Genomic DNA, 17444 nt, shown 5'->3' with positions numbered 1-17444 from the left:
AATCTTTCCTGGCAAATGCGAAGAAAGTCCCTGATTCCTGGCAGGTTCCAAACCACAGAGCGGTTAAGTGATGAGCAAACAACAGGTCAGAGGCTCTCTCCATGACGCACGGTCTGACTGACCCCTGGTGCTGGTCGATCTCTGACAGCCACAGACAAGGGAGGCGGGATGGGTCCCAGGCAGGATGGCGATTTGAGGAATGTGAAAGCTGGGCCTTCAGCTGGTACCCCAAGTCCCCCTCCGCTGGCTTGGGGCATGACTAAAAGTGAGAACAGCAGAGCTATAGGACTCCAAAGAAAGATTGTCCTGCAGGAACAAGGCCCTGCAATTTCAGAATCCACCCTCAGGCTGAAGCCTAGGCCTTGAATGTTGTGAGCTTTGGTAGTTCTTTTCATTCTGACCCAGGGAGCAAATTACAGTTACACTGGCTGCCTCTATACCTCCATAGGAGACTGTTGACTTCTAGACATAATTTAAATTCGAAGTTCCCATTTTGAAAACAGGGCATGGTTGCCCTTCTAACTTACTCATACTGGCTTTCTATGGACTCAAGAAATAGGTGGTAAGTGTTTAGGCCACAATTTGTTTGCACAAAATTGATTGACAAGTAACAAAAACTGATAACAGTTCTCAGATCCTGCAGCTTTGCTCGTGAAATGGGCCCTGCAGATCTGAATCTTCTGTTTGTTTTCTTTAAGATTTTATTTATTTATTTGGGAGAGAGAGCACAAGCAGTGGGAGGAGCCGAGGGAGAGGGAAAAGCAGACTCCCTGCTGAGCAGGGAGCTGGACACAGGGCTCGATCCCAGGACCCTGGGATCATGACCTGAGCTGAAGGCAGAGGCTTAACCCACTGAGCCACCCAGGCGCCCCTAAAATATTCTAGCACTCTGTGGACATGTGCCTTTCCTTTTTTTAAGATTTTATTTATTTGAGAGAGAATGAGAGAGAGAGAGCATGGGAGGGGGGCGGATCAGAGGGAGATGCAGATCTGAATCTTTATGTAACCTTTGATTCATACAACTTTCAAAGGAAGAAGCCATTACAGACCAATTTACAGATAGGGAGACTGAGGCCCAGAGAGCCGACATGCCACTCGGTGCATTAGTTAGGGAGCTAACCTCGAACCACAGGCTCCCTCTTCCAAATCCTGAACTTCCCGCCCGCCAAGCCACCTCTCCTCCAGCCCTAACAAAGCACACAGAGACCCAGGCCTTGTCCTTCTCCTGGGCATGACCCCAGAGTCAGGGCCCCAGCCCCACAGAGGTCTGAACACCAGCTTCCTTGGCAGGAACGCTCTGAGGCATGACCTTCAGGTTACTCTTTGCAAGAGGCAGCAAAGGAAGACTACAGCTTGGGTATGTCTCCCAGTTCTCTGGTCCAAAAAAAACCAATCGGGGGAATGCTATGGCAGAGACTCCTATTGCATCAGAACGAAAAACAGGGCTCAAGAGGAATGTGCTCCCTGGAGCCCCTAAGGTCTGTCCTTGGAGCGCCTTGCTCCATTTCATCCCCTGTGCAAGAGATATCAATCATTGCATGCCCCTTAGGAAAGGAAACTGACTGCCCTTAGCCCTTGAGAGAGGGAGAGAGACTGTGAATCCATAATTTCACTCTTATTCCAGGTCCTGGGAAGCCTGGAGGAACTTCAATTTCTATCTTTGGACTCTGATGAGAATCCTGTGTCTGTAGATCAGCTTCACCTCCTCTGGAGCTAACTTGCACAGTGCCCCACTGCTTGCTGATACGGTACAGGGAGGTGGGGGCCTCAGTTCCAGATTGAGTGAAGAATGGCAGCTAGGGGATTCATTTAGAGAGGAGCTCTGAAAAGATGATCAGGTTCTAGATCAGGGAAGAACAAGTGAAGAATTCCCCCTCCTGAAGGGGGAATGGAAGAATCTGAGCTTGTCCTATGGATTTTTCCTATGTTTCCCTGACTTAGGAGGCAATCCGTACATCCTGGGAAGCCATCCACATGAAATACGTGATTGTAACTTCTACGACTTCACAGCTAAAGACACTGTCCTTTATGCACAGTATAAATGAAAGTTGGACACGACCCCACCTCCTTACACAAATCAGAGGGAATTACATAGTGCTTATCTGTTTCCTTTTCTTTTCTGTTTTTAAAGATTTTTATTTGAGAGAGAGTGAGAGCGAGAGATCACACAGTGAGAGGGAAAAGCAGACTCATTGCTGAGCAGGGAGCCCGATGGGGACTTGATCCCAGGACCCCAGGATCACGACCTGAGCTGAAGGCAGACGCTTAAGTGACTGAGCCACCCAGGTGCCCCATCTGTCTGTTTCCTCATTTTTGTCTCGGCTACAAGAAAATTCAGGTGTAACTTTCGTGCTTGTTGATGGAAATTCTCTTGTTCGGGGCTGTTGTATGTGTATCTTCTCTCCTTCTAAAAAGTTTCTGGTCTTCCCTTTTTCTATGTGTCAGAACCTGGGGGTCCGTGTGTGCCCCTACACCGTGAGCAGTTTCCCCATCCCTTTGGTAAGCTCTCTGGATTTGCCCTGAAAACAGAACCGCTCTGCTCGACGTCACAAAAATACTCTTCTCATTGCTCCCAGGGACAGTGCCTGGAGACAAGCCTCACTGAAGATTCAGTGACGGGACAGCCTGGGTGTGTTAGAGGCCAAGGACATAGGTCCTATCACCATCCCCCTGCCAGTGCCAAGGCCACCAGCACGTCCCCGCCCGGCGCTCCCCCTGCCCCGACCGTGCTGCGGCGGGAACTGGCCGGGGAGAGAACTCTACCTTATATTCACCTCTCATATCCAACTCACTCCTCTGTTGGGGGATTCTTCGCCCGTACCCATTCCACGAATACTCATCAAACATTTCCTAAATATGAAGTGTTCTCTCTGATAATTTCGACACAAAGAAAACTAATTTCTACAAAAATAGTTCATTAAGCGAAAGTGGCCCTGGGTCCATTCGTGAAATATTTTCTAATCTCATTTTGTGAATGGCGTACACTTGAAGCTGGAATTCACTTTCCTCCCCCAGTTTGCCACACGGGCTCTGTGTAATCTCAGCTCCACTTACTCTGGGGTTCCCGGGAACCCTCCCTGGTCATGGGCAGGGCTGCTGGCCAACACGGTAATAGAACCCTGCTCATAGGGAGGTTTTATCTCCTGATCGGATGCTGCTGCGTGATCGGACGGGGTGACATCCATAAGTTGAATGATGCTAGATCATTTGACAGGGTGTGAATCTCACCTTTGGGGAGTGCTTCCTCTTGTCTCTATAATAATGGGCCCGTGGACTTAGGCTGGGACGAGGACGTCCCAGAAGGAAGGGGATGCGGAACGTGGAGGGACTGAGACCTGCCCCGTAGGGACGGACGCAACCTGCCTGAGCATTGCCTCCTCTGTGATGCTGGCATACATCACGATATCAAATCAGTGTCCCCAAAGTATGCAGGAGGGAAAGGCTGCCCTTTGTCCTCAAGATCACTCTAGTGATGATAGGGAGGCCACAGGCACTTGGGCAGGGTAAGGGGACTCCTGGGACTAAGCCTCGTTACCCATGGGGGATACTGCCGGATGTTCCAGTCTGGTGGTGCAAGATTTCCGGGTGCAGCTCGTAAACAACTATAATAGCACCCATGTCGCAGACAGGGCTGGGCTAGCCATGGGCAGGCACAGAGGGCAGGAGACGTTGGCATCCGATAGTGGCAACACGCAGGGGAGAAGGAACTGCATCTCCTGGAGGCTGAGGTCTCCTGCCCTGACACAGACTGGCCCTCCACTGGTCCCTCGGCTGGGCCTTGGGCTCCTCACTGAGGAAGGAGGGGGTTGACTTGGCCCTTTCCATGGCTGACTCTGACCTGCTGCTGTGCTCTTAGGAAGGACCAGAAACCCTCGAGGCCCACTGTCAACTTCTCCTCGCTTCCTCATCCCACACACTCTTCCCCTTTATTTCCCTCCCATCCTCATGAAGGAATGAGTCAACATTAGGGGGCCATGAATTCCTTTTCAGAGCCACAGGGGACACAGCAGGAAGGCCAGGAGGGGGCTGAGGAAGCTGCCTCCTCAGGCTGGGAATTCACAGACGGCCAGGAAGGAGGAGTGGCAGGAGATATCATTCCAGAGCCCGTCCTCGAGGATGGTCACACAGTCCTCCCCAGAGCTGTCGTTGGGCTCATTTGTCTTCCAGTTGCTGTAGCTCAGCCTCCCTCCTGTCACATACATAAACTGGCCTTCAGTCACCTCATCCGTGATGCCCAGGAAGGCCACGTTCTTGGCCACATGCCGGATGGCTTCATTCTCCTCGGCATTCTTAGGGGTGGCCATAGTGCCCTGGAGCTCGGCACACAGAGCCTTCACTTTGGAAAAAGGCATTGTTTCACCGTTGGTCACGTAGAGCTTCTTCCCAGTCTTTTTGCCAAAAAAGAACGCTTGCACTGAAATCACAATGGATGGGAGGGTTTGACTGGGCTTGGAGCTCAGCCCAGGACACTAGGGGGAAAAGCCCTGCTCTGGGAACTCAGGACTCTGAAAAAAAGCCCCATGCCCAACCACCAGGTCAGATCCTACTCAGGAAGCCCTCCTTAGCTATAGAGCAAGTCCCCGGCAGAAAGCTCACGCCCTCCTGGGAGATCCCACCCTGGAGACAAACATCTGTTACAAACTGGCCCGGTATAGGGGGATGGAGGGAAACATGCTTGGGTCACCCTGCCAGTCTTGGGCACCAGGCGTGGATGGATAGCCATCGAAGACCTGGGGTTGCCAAAGAGCAAGCCAAGATTCTGGAAGCGTCAGATCTTCACATGTGATCCTTCCTCTGCTACTTCCTAGCTGTGGGACCGCGAGTGAATTATCTACACTTCCCGGACTGATTTTTCCTCACCTGTAAACGAAATGGGTCTAATCCTCACAAATAAGGCCAGTGAGAGGATTGAATGAAACCATACTGTGAGAGAATGCTGACCCGGCACAGGCCACGGGATATGGTAAGTGTTCATAAATGTTAGCCCTCGTCCACCCTCCCCAAAACCTAGAGCATGCAAGAAAAAGGTGAGAGCCAAGAACACATTGGGGGGCAGAAAACGAGCTTACACTTTTTGACATGGTCCAGTTCTGATTTCAGACTCTTTATCTCCCTCTCTAGGTGAGCCAGATTCGTCTCAGCAACTGCGAAGCAATAGGAGGAAGGTCATTTAATGAGAAGACCCTTGACTGGAGAGGAAAGTATTTTGCCAAAGGCGGGGCCGGGGGGAAGAGCTTACTGAAGAGTATGCTTATTCTAGAAAAACAAGAAACCAAAACGAAGCCAGAGGAAGAAAACCTCTGGATTCCTGCCTTCTGAGATTCACTTATTAGCTCTTGTAAACTATTAACTCTGAACTAATAATAATAAAAAATAACTTACAAAGTATGACTCTGGATCTTTTTGTTCACATACTGCTTAAATGTTGCTATATTATAACTATTTATAAGAAAAAGCCCAACTCATGATTCTCCTTTTTGAAAATTTTCCTTAACCATTCTCTTTCATTTCTTATTCCAGGCAAACTTCTTAATACTCTTATCAATCTGATGGGCCAGCTGGCAGATATTAACAAGAGGCCATCATTTTACTTTTGTTGTGACTGAATTTACTTCCTTTGACCCTGAATGAAGTTGCCATGACGTTCCCTACGATTCAAGCGTCCTAGGAAACCAGACGTTTTCATGCCACTCTTTTGACAATAGACATGAAGCCGGCGCCCGAGAGGACATCACCGTTCCCTCCCAGCCTGGAGACAAACGCAGACTGTGTCCGCTGAGCAAGAGCCAGGGCCCGTCTCCCACAGAGCCCTGAGGAGGGGAAGGCAGGGTTTGGAAGTCTGCACTCGGGCGGCACGCTCAGGGGAACAAGTATACTGGGTCGGGAGCAGTCGGGCATCTTCCAATAGGGCAGCAGGAAAAGGGCCACCTCCCACCTGGCCCTCGAGGCCCCAGAGCCCCGGGTCCCCTAGGCACACACTGGGCTGGGGTGAGCTCCTTACCTGAACTATCTCCACGGTCTCCTTTGGGGCCCTTTGGTCCTGAAGCCCCAGGAGCCCCCATATTTCCTGGAGGCCCCATTTTTCCTGGAGGGCCCTGTAAGCCCCGGAGCCCTTGCCCTGTTGTAAGAGGAAGGAAAAGTGACCCAGGGGCTGTGGCGCCTTGTCTTCTTCCAGAAGTTCCGTTCGATTTACACTGACCCCAGAAAACCTCCAGTGAGCCAGTGACGACCCAAAGTAAAAAGATCCTCCTGCGTTCCAGGGGACAGCCTGTTCTAAGGGCCAGCTCAGGAACAGGCAGGCAGGACATCTGCTCTCTACAAGTGACCCCACATCGCGGATTCCTGTGTGGAAATGTGGGCTCCTGGAGGACCAGAGAAGCATCTTTGTTTTGGAGAGAATGACCTTTCACAGCAATGACTCTGAGGGAATGGTCACCCACTGTAATGAGAGGTGAGCGTCGTCCTGTCTCTGCTAGACCCCTTCTAGGGAACCGTCTCCGGTGGGGGGTAAAGATTTAGGAAGTCAGAGCAGCCTGTCCTGTACCTGGCTCGCCCTTTTCTCCCTTGGGTCCGTCTCGTCCATCTCTGCCCGGGATGGCACAGGTGATCGCTGGGCACGTCTTCTGGGCATCGCCCAAGGCTTCTGCTTCTGAGTTGGCTGTTGTCAGCACACACAGAAGGACAGGAAGCGACGAAAACAGGAGCATGGTCCTGAACCTTAGGGTGGAGAAAGTCAGGGGAAATAATTCCGTCTCCTCTTGCTTCGTCAGCCTTTGCCGCCCCCTCTGCTGTGCCAGACCCTGTGCTGGGGGCAGGAGACCCAGAGGGGACCGTCACGGCTCTTGGCTCTGCGTTACTCCCAAGCTACAAGCGAGAAGTAGTAGAGGTAGTTCAGTGCTAAAACGAAGGTAATATAACAGTCGTACACGCAAGAGATACAACAGGGGCCCTTAGGTTCGAGCCTTGGGAAGTTAGGCCGCCCCCCCGTGTGAGAGCCCACACGGTCTGGCGATCACAAACTAGCCCTCTGCTCCCATGGCCTGGCAGAAAGACCGAGAGCTCATCGCCTGTGTGAGCTTTGGCTCCTCTTTCTTGACTCCCTTCTTGAGGTTCCAGGGAGCCCCAGTTCCCCTCTTCTTCCCCTTCCTATGGGCCCTAAAGTTAGACTCAAACTCCAGCAGGTAACCTGAGGTCCCACAAGACCCATTTCTCGGCAGGACACCTGGTTTATGACATCCATTCTCTCATTTCACGTAAAAAGCCTGTCCTTCACTCCGGGCCACATCTGCCCCTGGGATCAATCCCAGTGGTTTCCCTGGCAGCCTGTCTGTCATCTTGCAGCAAGTCTCTACTTTGTGACAGGCACTTGCTGGGGGGGCTCAGGACCCAGGGTGTCCTGAGGCAGGGTTCTGACTCTCAGAATAGAACCTCCTTTGGTCTTTGATCCTGGCCAGATGAGACAGATTTCTCCTTCCCTTGCCTTGAGATTTTCCACCGAGAAGCCATTTTTTGCCAGCCGGAACCCAGGCTCCTGAAATTTCAGGTCATGCTGGATCTGGCAGGCTGTCAGCCCTCGTTCCTTCTCCTGGCAGGATCCTCTGCGTGCTGCCCAGAGGCCTCCCCAGCTCCGTGCCCCGAGCTGGCTGTCAGATCGCCATCCAGCTTTTGCTCAAGCTGGCCCCCTTTCCAGAAGCTTGGCAGCCCAGCCCCTGTGGGCCTGTCTGGCCTCTCATCCCCATGTCCCTGGCCAGAACCTCCCTCACTGCTGCCTCTGCCCTTGCCTTCCCTGGCCTGTCACCTGCCTTAACCCTTCCCTTCCTCCAGGACACAGTAAGAAGGAATTGGAAGAGAACTTTCTTGATCACATTCTTCTCCACCTTTCTTCTTTCTATCTTTTTTCTTTTTTTTTCTTTTTTCTTTTCTTTCTTTCTTTCTTTCTTTCTTTCTTTCTTTCTTTCTTTCTTTCTTTCTTTCTTTCTTTCAACTTCCCCTGATCGTCCTGGAGGTCAAGGTCAGGGCTTAAACATGTTGTTGGCAGACACAGCCCACTTCCATTTTTCCCTTTGGCTGAAAAGACCACCCTTTTGTTTGCAGAAAGGTCAAGTGGACCCTGCAAGGATACAAATGCCCCAGGTCAGAGGGAGACAGAGGCCCTGAGTGGGCCTGACCACCCCACCCAAGCCCCTGCCGGACCCCTGGCCCAGGGCTTTCCCTCTGTCCTCCAGAAATGACTTACTAGGGCCTCCTCAAAGCACGGAGGCTATGAACAGGAAGCAGGTCCTCTAGCCCAGGGACGTCAGGCCCGATTAACCTGGTGACCGGGGACAGTGCTAGACTGGCCTTCAACCCCAGATTAATAAACAACTGTCCTCAGAACCGCTGTCTACCGGGACAGCTCTTCAGCATCACTGCTGACGTCCGAGGCCCAGCACTGGGCAGCTCACTACTTGAATAGCCCGCAGTCCTCCCTCTGCTGCTCCCTCCCGTGCATCCCTGCAGCTCCGTCCCTCTGACTCTCCAGAGTCATAGTCTAGACAATACTTCCCTCCAGATATTTATTTCTAGAAGAGACATGATCAGACATTCCACCGAACACGCACTCGTGTGAGCACGCGCATGTCCACACACACCTACACGTACAGGCTCACACCTCTGTGTCAGTTCCCCCGCCCCGCACTTGTGTTTGGTTCGTGGTGGGGTGGGGGGTTGGGAGGGATTAAACACTGAGTCGCCTCATTCCTCCCTTCTCATTCACAACATTTATCAAAGGTCTTCTTTGGATGAGGCGCAGATGTCCCAGGGCAAGGCACAGGGGAGGGAGTGTTTGTAGATAATTCAAGTTCAAGGCTGGATGTGGGTAGTTGCACTACAGCTGTTCCAGCCTAGGATGCTTGCCTCTTCTTTGCATGATTATTGTCATTGACATTGCAGTTTAAATATTCTCTCTGGAGAAAGGGCTTTCCACTACCATTTAATTTTTTTTTTTTTTTTTAAGATTTTTACTCATTTATTTGACAGAGAGAAGAGACAGTGAGAGAGGGAACACAAGCAGGGGGAGCGGGAGAGGGAGAAGCAGGCTTCCCGTGGAGCAGGGAGCCCCGACGTGGGGCTCCATCCCAGGACCCTGGGATCATGACCTGAGCCGAAGGCAGACACTTATCGACTGACGGAGCCACCCAGGCGCCCCTCTACCATTTAATTTTAAGTAGCCACTCCATCGTCTCTTTCTGTTTTAATTCTCTGCCTATAATAGCTATCCCTGTAAAACCGTCTTGTTTATTTAGTTGCACATTTGTTGACCGTTGCCCTCCTTTAGAACAAGAACTCCTTCAGAACAGGGATCTTGTCCTCAGCTGTTGCTGCCCCACTCAGAAGGGTGCCTGGAAACAGTCACCACTGCTGGGAAGGGTGCCTGGAAGCAGTCACTGAGTGAATGGGTCCTTCCGCCTGGCCTCCACAGAGCAGCTCCCCGACTGCTCTCCCCCCAGAGCTAACATCGGTGCCCACGCTCCCAGCTGCTTCTCCAGGGCAGGAGCTGTGTTTGCTTCACCGGCTTGTCTCCACAGTGCACCCCAGGGCTGGGCACACAGGAAGGGTCCCCTGAGAGAGTAGGGGGAGGAGCGGAGACCATGAGCAAGAGCAGGTGGCTGGCCAGTCCTCGGTGCCTCCACACCTGGTTTCCAGCAGCGTCCGCTTCTTATCTCCAGAGCCTCATCAAGTGGCCTTTTTCAAGTCCCTGACCTGACCTTTGATTCCTGCCCTCCCCCAAATTTACACTCACTCTCTGAAACACTTAGTCTTACCAAATAGCTCGAGAGGTTTGCTTTTTCCCTAGTGGGGAGTCGGGGCGGGGCCACTTCCCTTTGAGTCTGCCTTGTGATTGGTGTTCTGGCTTCTCGAGGGTCATCAGCTCTGTGTACTCGAAGTCACTAAGCCTTGTTCGGCAGCCCTCCCAGATTCCTGGGGCCCCCTGTACAGAAGACCCCTCTCAAGGCTGTGTTTCCTGATGCCATTGACATAACTGTGAAGGGCCCCAGGCCCAGAGGACAAAGAACATCCGACCCATGCAGCAAATGAGCAGACCTCCCAGAAGGATGGGAGTTTGAAACAGAGAATTACATAAACCAGGACCCTCTATGTTACAGACTAGAGGAAAAGTGGCTTGGGGAAGCAGGGGAGACAATATGGCAGGAGGAGGGAGGGATGAGCAAAGAAAGGGACAATAAGAAAGCCTTGACTTTGCTAGGGAAAAGATCCACCTTTGAAGATGTGTATTTTTAGTCTGTCCTCGCCTAGGCCTGGGTTTTTTGTTTTTTGTTTTTTAAAGATTTTATTTATTTATTTGAGAGAGAGAGAGAGAGAGCACGAGAGGGGGTAGGGTCAGAGGGAGAAGCAGACTTCCCACTGAGCAGGGAGCCTGATGCAGGACTCAATCCCAGGACCCTGGATCATGATCTGAGCCAAAGGCAGTCGCTTATCCAGCTGAGCCACCCAGGCATCCTAGGCCTGGGTTTTAAAGCATGCTACCCACTATTATTATTCTGCCAAGATGATTATTATTGAATTTTGCTATTTATGCCAAGATGAAAAATAGTTTTTCAAGTGTCTCAGCTCGTCACACCCTAGTGCACCGGAGGGACATGCATGCTAGGTGCCTCAGGATTTTCTCAGATGGCCATCAGCTAAGTTTGAGATCCCCTTGTAAAACTTACCAAACACAGTAGGAAATAAGCAGAATGAAGGCTGACTGATACTACAAGCCTCAGAAGGAGTCCTCCCAGGACTGCTGCCTCTATAAACAGATACATTGGTATTTTTATTTTTATTTATTTTTAAAGATTTTATTTATTTGTCAGAGAGAGCGAGAGCAAGAGAGCACAAGCAGGGGGAGCGGCAGGCAGAGCAGGCAGAGGGAGAAGCAGACTCTCCGCTGAGCAGGGAACCCGATTCGGGACTTGATCCCAGGACCCTAAGATCATGACCTGAGCCAACTGAGCCACCCAGGTGTCCCAAATTGATATTTTTTAAAAGACAGTATAAGAAAGAAAGAAGCAAAGGAAGAATAAAAATTTAAACAATCAAATTAATGAATTAGAATAAGGAAATAACTATAAAGCTAATAATAAAATTTTAAAAAACTGGTTCTTTGCAAAAATAAAATAAATAAACTTGGCAAATCTGACCAGAGAAGTTTGGATTATTGTTCCTGATATTTTATTTCTCCGTATCATAGAATTACACATCTGTGCCCTTGGCCATGGGAGTTCGCGGAGCCTGCCCTAGAGTGTGTGTTATCCTCTACGTCCCGCCCCCTGGGACATTTGGCTTGGCCGTGTGACCGTGAGCAGACACAGAAGGAATGGCAGCTTTACATGTGCTTACGCGTTTAACCCGGCCTCTTCTGGTTTTTCCAATCATGGGAAGAAAACGTCCCCAGTACCACTAATATCAGATTAATTAAACAATGTGGAGCAGACACAAACGCTCCTGAAAGCCAGAAGTCAAAAGCAGCAGTTGAAGTCCAGGCAGGCTTCCGTGGTCAATAGCACAGTCTCTGGAATCTGACTTCGTGTATTCATAGCCCAGACCGCGCTTGAACTGGTTGCATGGCCTTTGGCAAATCGCTTTAACCTCTATGTGCCTCAGTATTCTTATCTGTAAACTGGGGACAATAATAGCATCTACATAATAGGGTTAAAGCGGATCACATGAGTTAGCATGAGTGTAGTTCCTGGCACAGAGTAAATGTGATGAGAGTATCAGCCCCTAGACCAAGGGGGGTATATCCCAGGAATGAAAGGATGGTTCAATATCAAAAGATAAATCCCTGTAACTCACTAATATAATATATAACAAGTTTGATGAAGAGTCTTAAAGCAGGTATGTACAATCTGGAAGCTTGAAGCTCACCCTGTTCTCAAAATGAATATATGGTCTCACAATTTTTCATACATTCTTTTCCCTACCCCTGCATTGCAAACTATCTAGGACTGATTTATTTATTTATTTATTTTTAAAAAGATTTTATTTATTTATTTATTTATTTGACAGAGAGAGAGAGCGAGAGAGGGAACACAGCATAGGGGAGCTGGAGAGGGAGAAGCAAGCTCCCCTCAACACCACTACCTTTGGGCCACGAAAAACATTCAGGTGGCTAAGGGGAAAATGGAAGGCATGATATTATCACCCACAAAGGAACCATGTGGAGTTAGCTTAGGAGTTACCCTAATGCCGGCCATCAACACGAATGCCCATATGTTCTTCCAGATATTTTCTGTAGCTTGCCATATGTTTGTACAACTTAAGGGTGGAAAGCAGGTTGCCTCTCCCACCCAACAAAGAAGGCACTACCCGAGATCGAATTTTCCATTTTTGAGGTAAGTGGGGGCTCAGAGCCAGAGTTAATTTGATTTCTAGAGATACAGAAACGTGTTATTTCTTGAAACCAAAGCAATGAAAACTCATGTTAACGCAGTCATGATTTATTACACTTCAATCACCTCTGTCCAGTAAGAGGCAAGGTCGTTATGAGCATGAGCTTCAAGTCCAGGTAGATAGGTTTGAATAAGCCTCTGCCACTTTTGCTCCAAGTAATACAATTCAAAACATTTAACTTCTCTAAGTTTGTGTCCTCATATGAAAATGGGGGAAAATCAGGCTGGGCCCATGGCATTGTGTAAAGATTAAATCATATTCCATAAGATGTTTTAGAAGTGCTTGGCAAGGTTCTGGGTACATAGACTTGGCACATATGCTATTGATGTGCTCGATCAACTGCCAGTGGTGTGGTGAGGGGTATGAACACCTCACTGAGATCCAAAAAGGGGTGCGGACACGTCCATCAGCCGGAGTTACTTGGATTATGTCTGGGTCGGGGGTGAGATCTTCCCTAGGGGTGTAGACTGGCTGCTTTTTGGTCAGGGAGTTGAGAGGCAACCCAGACTCAAGGCAACTATTAGGGTTAGGCCGGCCTCCACAATGTGCCGAGGCACCACCCGGCCCTCTGACCTCTCGGGGACACCGACCAGATGTGCCCTCAGAGGCTCCAGGCTGCCAGATAAACCCAAAGGGGTCCTTAGCTCCACACATGTGGAATTCCCCAGAGGTCCCCCTCTTCTATCATTGTGCTTGACCAGAACTGCCAAATCTTGCTGGGGCTGGGCACTGGGTGGTCTGCAGAGTGAGAGGGGAGGGGGACCAGGAAGCCGGCACCTGCTGTGTGATTTTGCAGGGAACTTCCAACCCAGGACCTCACTGCTGCCATCTAGCAATGAAGGAACCGGACAAGAGAGGAAGAAAGAAGTCTCCGACTCTTGCCCAAAGGCAAAGTTAGGAGTGGCGCCTGGAGTGCAGGGCTGAGAAGGGGCTGGGGGCGGGGTGGGGCGTGTCAGACTGATTCCTGATTCCCGATGTGGGTGAGGATTCGGAGCCCGTCCAGGGAGCCGAGTGGCTAAGAACGCTCTAAGGGCCACAAATACATTTTGTTGGGAAGGAGCTGTAGCATGTCAGAGCTCAGGCGCATCCTCCAGCTGGAGGCTGGACCAGGCAGGGCCCTATCTATCGGGCGGCCCAGGGGCCTGCTCAGAACTCACAGACGGCCAGCCGGGACTGCAGGCAGTTTTTGTCATTCCACTGCCCACCTGTGTACATCTCCACACACTTGTCCTTGCCCCTCCCCCTGGGCTCCCCGGGGTACCAGTTGGTGTAGTTCACAGGGGCCCCATCCATGTAGAGGAAGCCCCCAGAGTCGGGGCTCTCCATCAGGCCCAGGTAGGCGTAAGTGTTGTACTTCTTCACGATGCTTGCAATGGCTTCATTCTCTTCCGGGCTCGTCGGGGCAGCAATGCGGCCGCCTGCTCTGGCACATAACTCTTGAATGTCCTCAAAATTAACCGACTTCCCGTTGCTGGAGAAGACCTTCTCTCCCACGACCAGCATGGACTCCTGCAAGCTGAGGACTGGGGCAGAGAAACCGAGTCAGGCCACCGACCGCTCTGGCTGGAAGTCCCTGTCCCTCGCCCGGGCTCCCTGTCCTCATGCCCTCTTTGCCTCTCCTCCCCTGCCAACCCGAGTCTTCCTCAATCCCCCTCCCTGCTCTCCTCATTCTATTCATTCGTTCACCCATTGCACAATTACTGATGGACCATCTGTTATGTGCCAGAAACCGCAATTGCCTGAGACTCAACAGAAAGCAAGTTAGGCAGAGAACTTACGCTCCCCTGACATAGGGAGCTGATCTGTGTCTACCTCTGTCTCCTCGGGGCCATTCAAAGACATCAGGAAAGGGAAGTATTGTTTTTTTCCCCCAAGACCTGCCCATCCACACCTGCTTGTCAAATCTCGAGGTTCTGGAGCCCGACGCTGGGAATGAGGGAACTTATGGGAGACCCCCCATGCTATAAGGCCCTGGGGAGCCCCCTTACCTCCCATGGCCTGCAGGATTTGATGGCTGAACTTGTAGAGTGTGGTCTGGAGCTCCTCATCTAAAGAAGCTGCAAGCCCTGTCAAGAGATTCCCACCCAAGATCAGGGGCAAGCCAACCAGGATCCCGACTTGCAGCCAAGCAGGCACGAAGTCAGCTGCACGCTTGGCATTCGGCCCTCTACTTGTCCGCACCCACTGCTCAGGCCCTGGAGTGTGTCCCCACACTGCCTACCCCCTTGTCCTCTGATGCAGCCCTGCACCTGCTGAGGCCCTGCCTGCCCTGCTTTCCTGCCCTGTCCTTTAACGGCTCTGTCAGAAAAACCCACAGGATTTTTCTGGTTTGGGGGCAGGGTCCTCTCCCTCCCCCTCCACCAAAGGCAAACAAACTATACCTAACCTTCTCTCTCTGGCCTGGCTGAGCCATGGAGTGATCTACCTGCCTGGTAAAACAGGCTTTCCCCATGGTCTCTACCCCCGATCCTGACCCATCGTCCTCCCTCAACCTCACCCCTCCCCGCCTGCCACCCAGCAGCTCAGTCAATAGTGGGCACTTGTCCAGGAAGCAGGATTTCAAACACTGAAGTAAGAAGCTGCTCTGAGGCAGAGGGAGAGCACGTGGTTCTCTCTGCACTCTCCTGATTGACCTTGGTCACCGCTCCGAGCTCTGGAGTTCCCCTCTGTATGTGGGGCTCCCATTCCCATCATCTGCTGAGAGCCCAGATAACCCCGTACACCTTTCGGAATGCCCCCTGTGCCTCAGCCCCAGGAAGTGCCTTCCCTGCCTCCCGGCGCTGTCCTCGTCCCACACCTGATGCCCATCAGCAGTCGTGACGTGTGGAGCGCTTCCAACACCCACCAGTCCTCGCCATGGCCTACTACCCGGGCATGTCTGACTCCTCTCCTCGGCCTTGTCTTCTCTCACTTAGGTTGAGTAGGATGCCCTTTGGGGACCTCCATGGTTCCGTCTGACCCCCGCCATCCCTCATGTAACTGGTCACATGGGCGCAGTGCCCGTGTTGCTGCGGCCGGCTTGCCCTGTCCTGCTTACCTGGAGGGCCCCTCTTACCACGCTCCCCCTTTTCTCCACACTCTCCAGCAACACCAGGGGATCCAATCACCCCCTCAGGCCTGGGGTAGCCTGACATTCCTCCAGGGGGGCCCATGGGGCCTGCAGAGAGAAGGGGACATGGATGTGTGGTATTTATCACCCACAGCAGGGCTGAGGCTGATGTGAAGGGACCTCTCTTATCAGCTGAGCTGACTCACCTGTCACCCCATGGGCACTTTGAGGGTAACCTCTTCAGGGCTGCTCCAGTCTAAGGCCCCCAGGCAACTCCCACCATGCCCCGCCATCCCGCTGACCTTGGGACCCGGCCCAGAGCCCGGGACAGTTGGGCCTCCTGGAGACAGGTCACTGTCCCTCAGCTGAGGGTAGGGTGTCACCCAGTACCTGGAGGCCCGGGGTCTCCTTTGACACCATCTCTCCCATCTCTGCCCGGCAAGCCATGGGATCCAGGAGTGCCAGGGATGCCGGGGCTGCCAATACAGACATCCCTCACGTTGTTCTGGACGCCAGAAACCATCAGCAAGGTGAGGGTGAGGGCCAAAGAGCGCAGCAACATGGCTTCTGTTCCAGAGACTCCTCCTGCGGAAAGAAAGTGCCATTGGCTCATTGAGGCATCTGCGAAAGTTTGTCAAGATTCAGGCACAATGGCCGAGCCTGAGGGACTTTGGGAAAGACCCAGCTTGTCCTTGGAAGCTCCTAGCATCATCTGCGGTTTCACGCCCCACCTCTGGGGCTGGAGGGGTGTGGTACCTGTGCTGGTGAGGAGGACCTGGGCAGTCAGAGGGTCTGGCTTCTAATGCAGTCTTGTGATGTGACCATGGGAACTCGCATCACCTTCTTCTGTGCCCTGGAGACTTCTGTGCCCTGGAGACAATCCTGACCTGTCCCTCCCAGGCTGTTGGGAGGAGGGATGGCGTCACTCCCTCCCTCTGTCCTTATACTCTCAGCTACGCTCCTTGCAGGGTCAGAGTGTGAGGATATTTGCAAGCCCACCTTTCTGCATCCATCATTAACGATTCTGGGCACGACTCTCCATGGTCCACCGGGAGCCCCCCTCCTTCCCAGGCTTGCCCTTAGTTATGCCTGTGACTGCTGGGCTCTCATCGTCTACAACCCGTGCCCTGGGTAAGACCACAGGGATGGGGCTAAACTCACCCATAGAAACAGAGCGCCCGTGGATCTCTGCTGCAGGTCCGAGTGGGAAGTCAGGCAGCACCATTTATATGCATGCAGGCTACCAGGCTTACCTCTCCACCCCAGAGAGGCTCCTGTCACAAGGGCCTCTTTTTTGGGAAGGGCCGGTCAGGAAGCAGCCATCTTGTTTACACAGCAACGTTCCCTCACAGAACACTCAGGCTGGAGGGCCACTTCGGACACCCGCTAACATCTCAGGGGGTGGGCCCTCTCTCCCCCGTGCCAGCTTCTCCAGCAGTGAAGGACGAGAGCCCGTACCCAGGCACCAGTGAGGGCATGCAGCGAAGGGAAGCTTCGCCCCGCTGGGCCTCGGCCCGGTCCTGGCTGGTGACACATTCTCAGTACCACCATCGCCATCCCTCAGATGCCCACATAGAGAACATGGCAGGCTGCCCTCCTTCCCCAGGGGAGCAAAGAGGCCAATCAGCCACGGACAGGATGTCTCCATGTGACCCGCTCCTGGGGCCATTCCAACTCCAGAGCCTCTTCGGCCCTGGGAGGGGGGCCATTTGGTTCCAGGTAGTGCAGAGGCCATGGCTCAGGAAGAGGGTGGTCAGGTGGAGCTAGGACGAACTGTATGTCCTGGGACATGTCTCACCACTGAGCGGCCCAGCACCATCCCCACGCCGGTCTCCTGGCCCCTGCTTCTGGAACCCCTGGTGACATCGGTGGGCACCTGGCTCAGAGTCACAGGCAAACCCTTTGCACGTTCCCGGTTCCCCAGCTCGGGCCGGCTCAGCGGCGGGGAGGCAGGGCCATG

At 52.4% G+C, this 17444-nt stretch overlaps 2 protein-coding genes across 4 annotated transcripts; both read right to left on the bottom strand.

Moving 5' to 3' along the window:
* Positions 1-3964: 3964 nt before the first annotated feature.
* Positions 3965-8380, bottom strand: MBL2 (mannose binding lectin 2). Of its 2 annotated transcripts, XM_078077508.1 has the most exons (6): positions 8237-8374; positions 7481-8110; positions 6545-6717; positions 6002-6118; positions 5070-5144; positions 3965-4414 (listed from the first exon to the last, which is right to left on the bottom strand). In XM_078077508.1, the coding sequence occupies exons 2-6, from the start codon at positions 7504-7506 to the stop codon at positions 4044-4046; spliced, it is 762 nt and encodes a 253-aa protein (XP_077933634.1). In that variant the 5' UTR covers positions 7507-8110; positions 8237-8374; the 3' UTR covers positions 3965-4043. The 2 variants fall into 2 exon arrangements, with proteins under 2 accessions (XP_077933634.1, XP_035945694.1); XM_036089801.2 differs by lacking the exon at positions 7481-8110 and having other exon boundaries at positions 8237-8380.
* Positions 8381-12466: 4086 nt separating this feature from the next.
* On the bottom strand, positions 12467-17192 carry SFTPA1 (surfactant protein A1). Of its 2 annotated transcripts, XM_036089783.2 has the most exons (5): positions 16646-17192; positions 15875-16069; positions 15473-15592; positions 14424-14501; positions 12467-13958 (listed from the first exon to the last, which is right to left on the bottom strand). In XM_036089783.2, exons 1-5 carry the CDS (start codon positions 16707-16709, stop codon positions 13582-13584), a joined length of 834 nt encoding a protein of 277 aa, XP_035945676.1. In that variant the 5' UTR covers positions 16710-17192; the 3' UTR covers positions 12467-13581. The 2 variants fall into 2 exon arrangements, with proteins under 2 accessions (XP_035945676.1, XP_035945679.1); XM_036089786.2 differs by lacking the exon at positions 15473-15592.
* Between the last annotated feature and the right edge of the window lie 252 nt (positions 17193-17444).

The sequence above is a fragment of the Halichoerus grypus genome, chromosome 7 (assembly GCF_964656455.1).
Source record: "Halichoerus grypus chromosome 7, mHalGry1.hap1.1, whole genome shotgun sequence".
Classification (NCBI taxonomy): domain Eukaryota; kingdom Metazoa; phylum Chordata; class Mammalia; order Carnivora; family Phocidae; genus Halichoerus; species Halichoerus grypus.
Note: the sequence above shows the minus strand (reverse complement) of the source record. Positions and strands in the feature narration are given on the sequence as shown.

Coding starts and splice junctions, on each gene's coding strand:
- MBL2 (XM_078077508.1), bottom strand. CDS start 7,506: ATGGCTTCTCGGTGGAAAATCTCAAG. Junction 6,718..7,480: donor TCTCGGTGGAAAATCTCAAG/GCAAGGGAAGGA, acceptor CTCCACCCTAAG/GTTCAGGACCATGCTCCTGT. Junction 6,119..6,544: donor GGGAGAAAAGGGCGAGCCAG/GTACAGGACAGG, acceptor CTCTTACAACAG/GGCAAGGGCTCCGGGGCTTA.
- SFTPA1 (XM_036089783.2), bottom strand. CDS start 16,709: ATGGTGCTGCCTGACTTCCCACTCGGACCTGCAGCAGAGATCCACGGG. Junction 15,593..15,874: donor AGGAGACCCCGGGCCTCCAG/GTACTGGGTGAC, acceptor TTCTCTCTGCAG/GCCCCATGGGCCCCCCTGGA. Junction 13,959..14,423: donor AATCCTGCAGGCCATGGGAG/GTAAGGGGGCTC, acceptor TCTCTGCCCCAG/TCCTCAGCTTGCAGGAGTCC.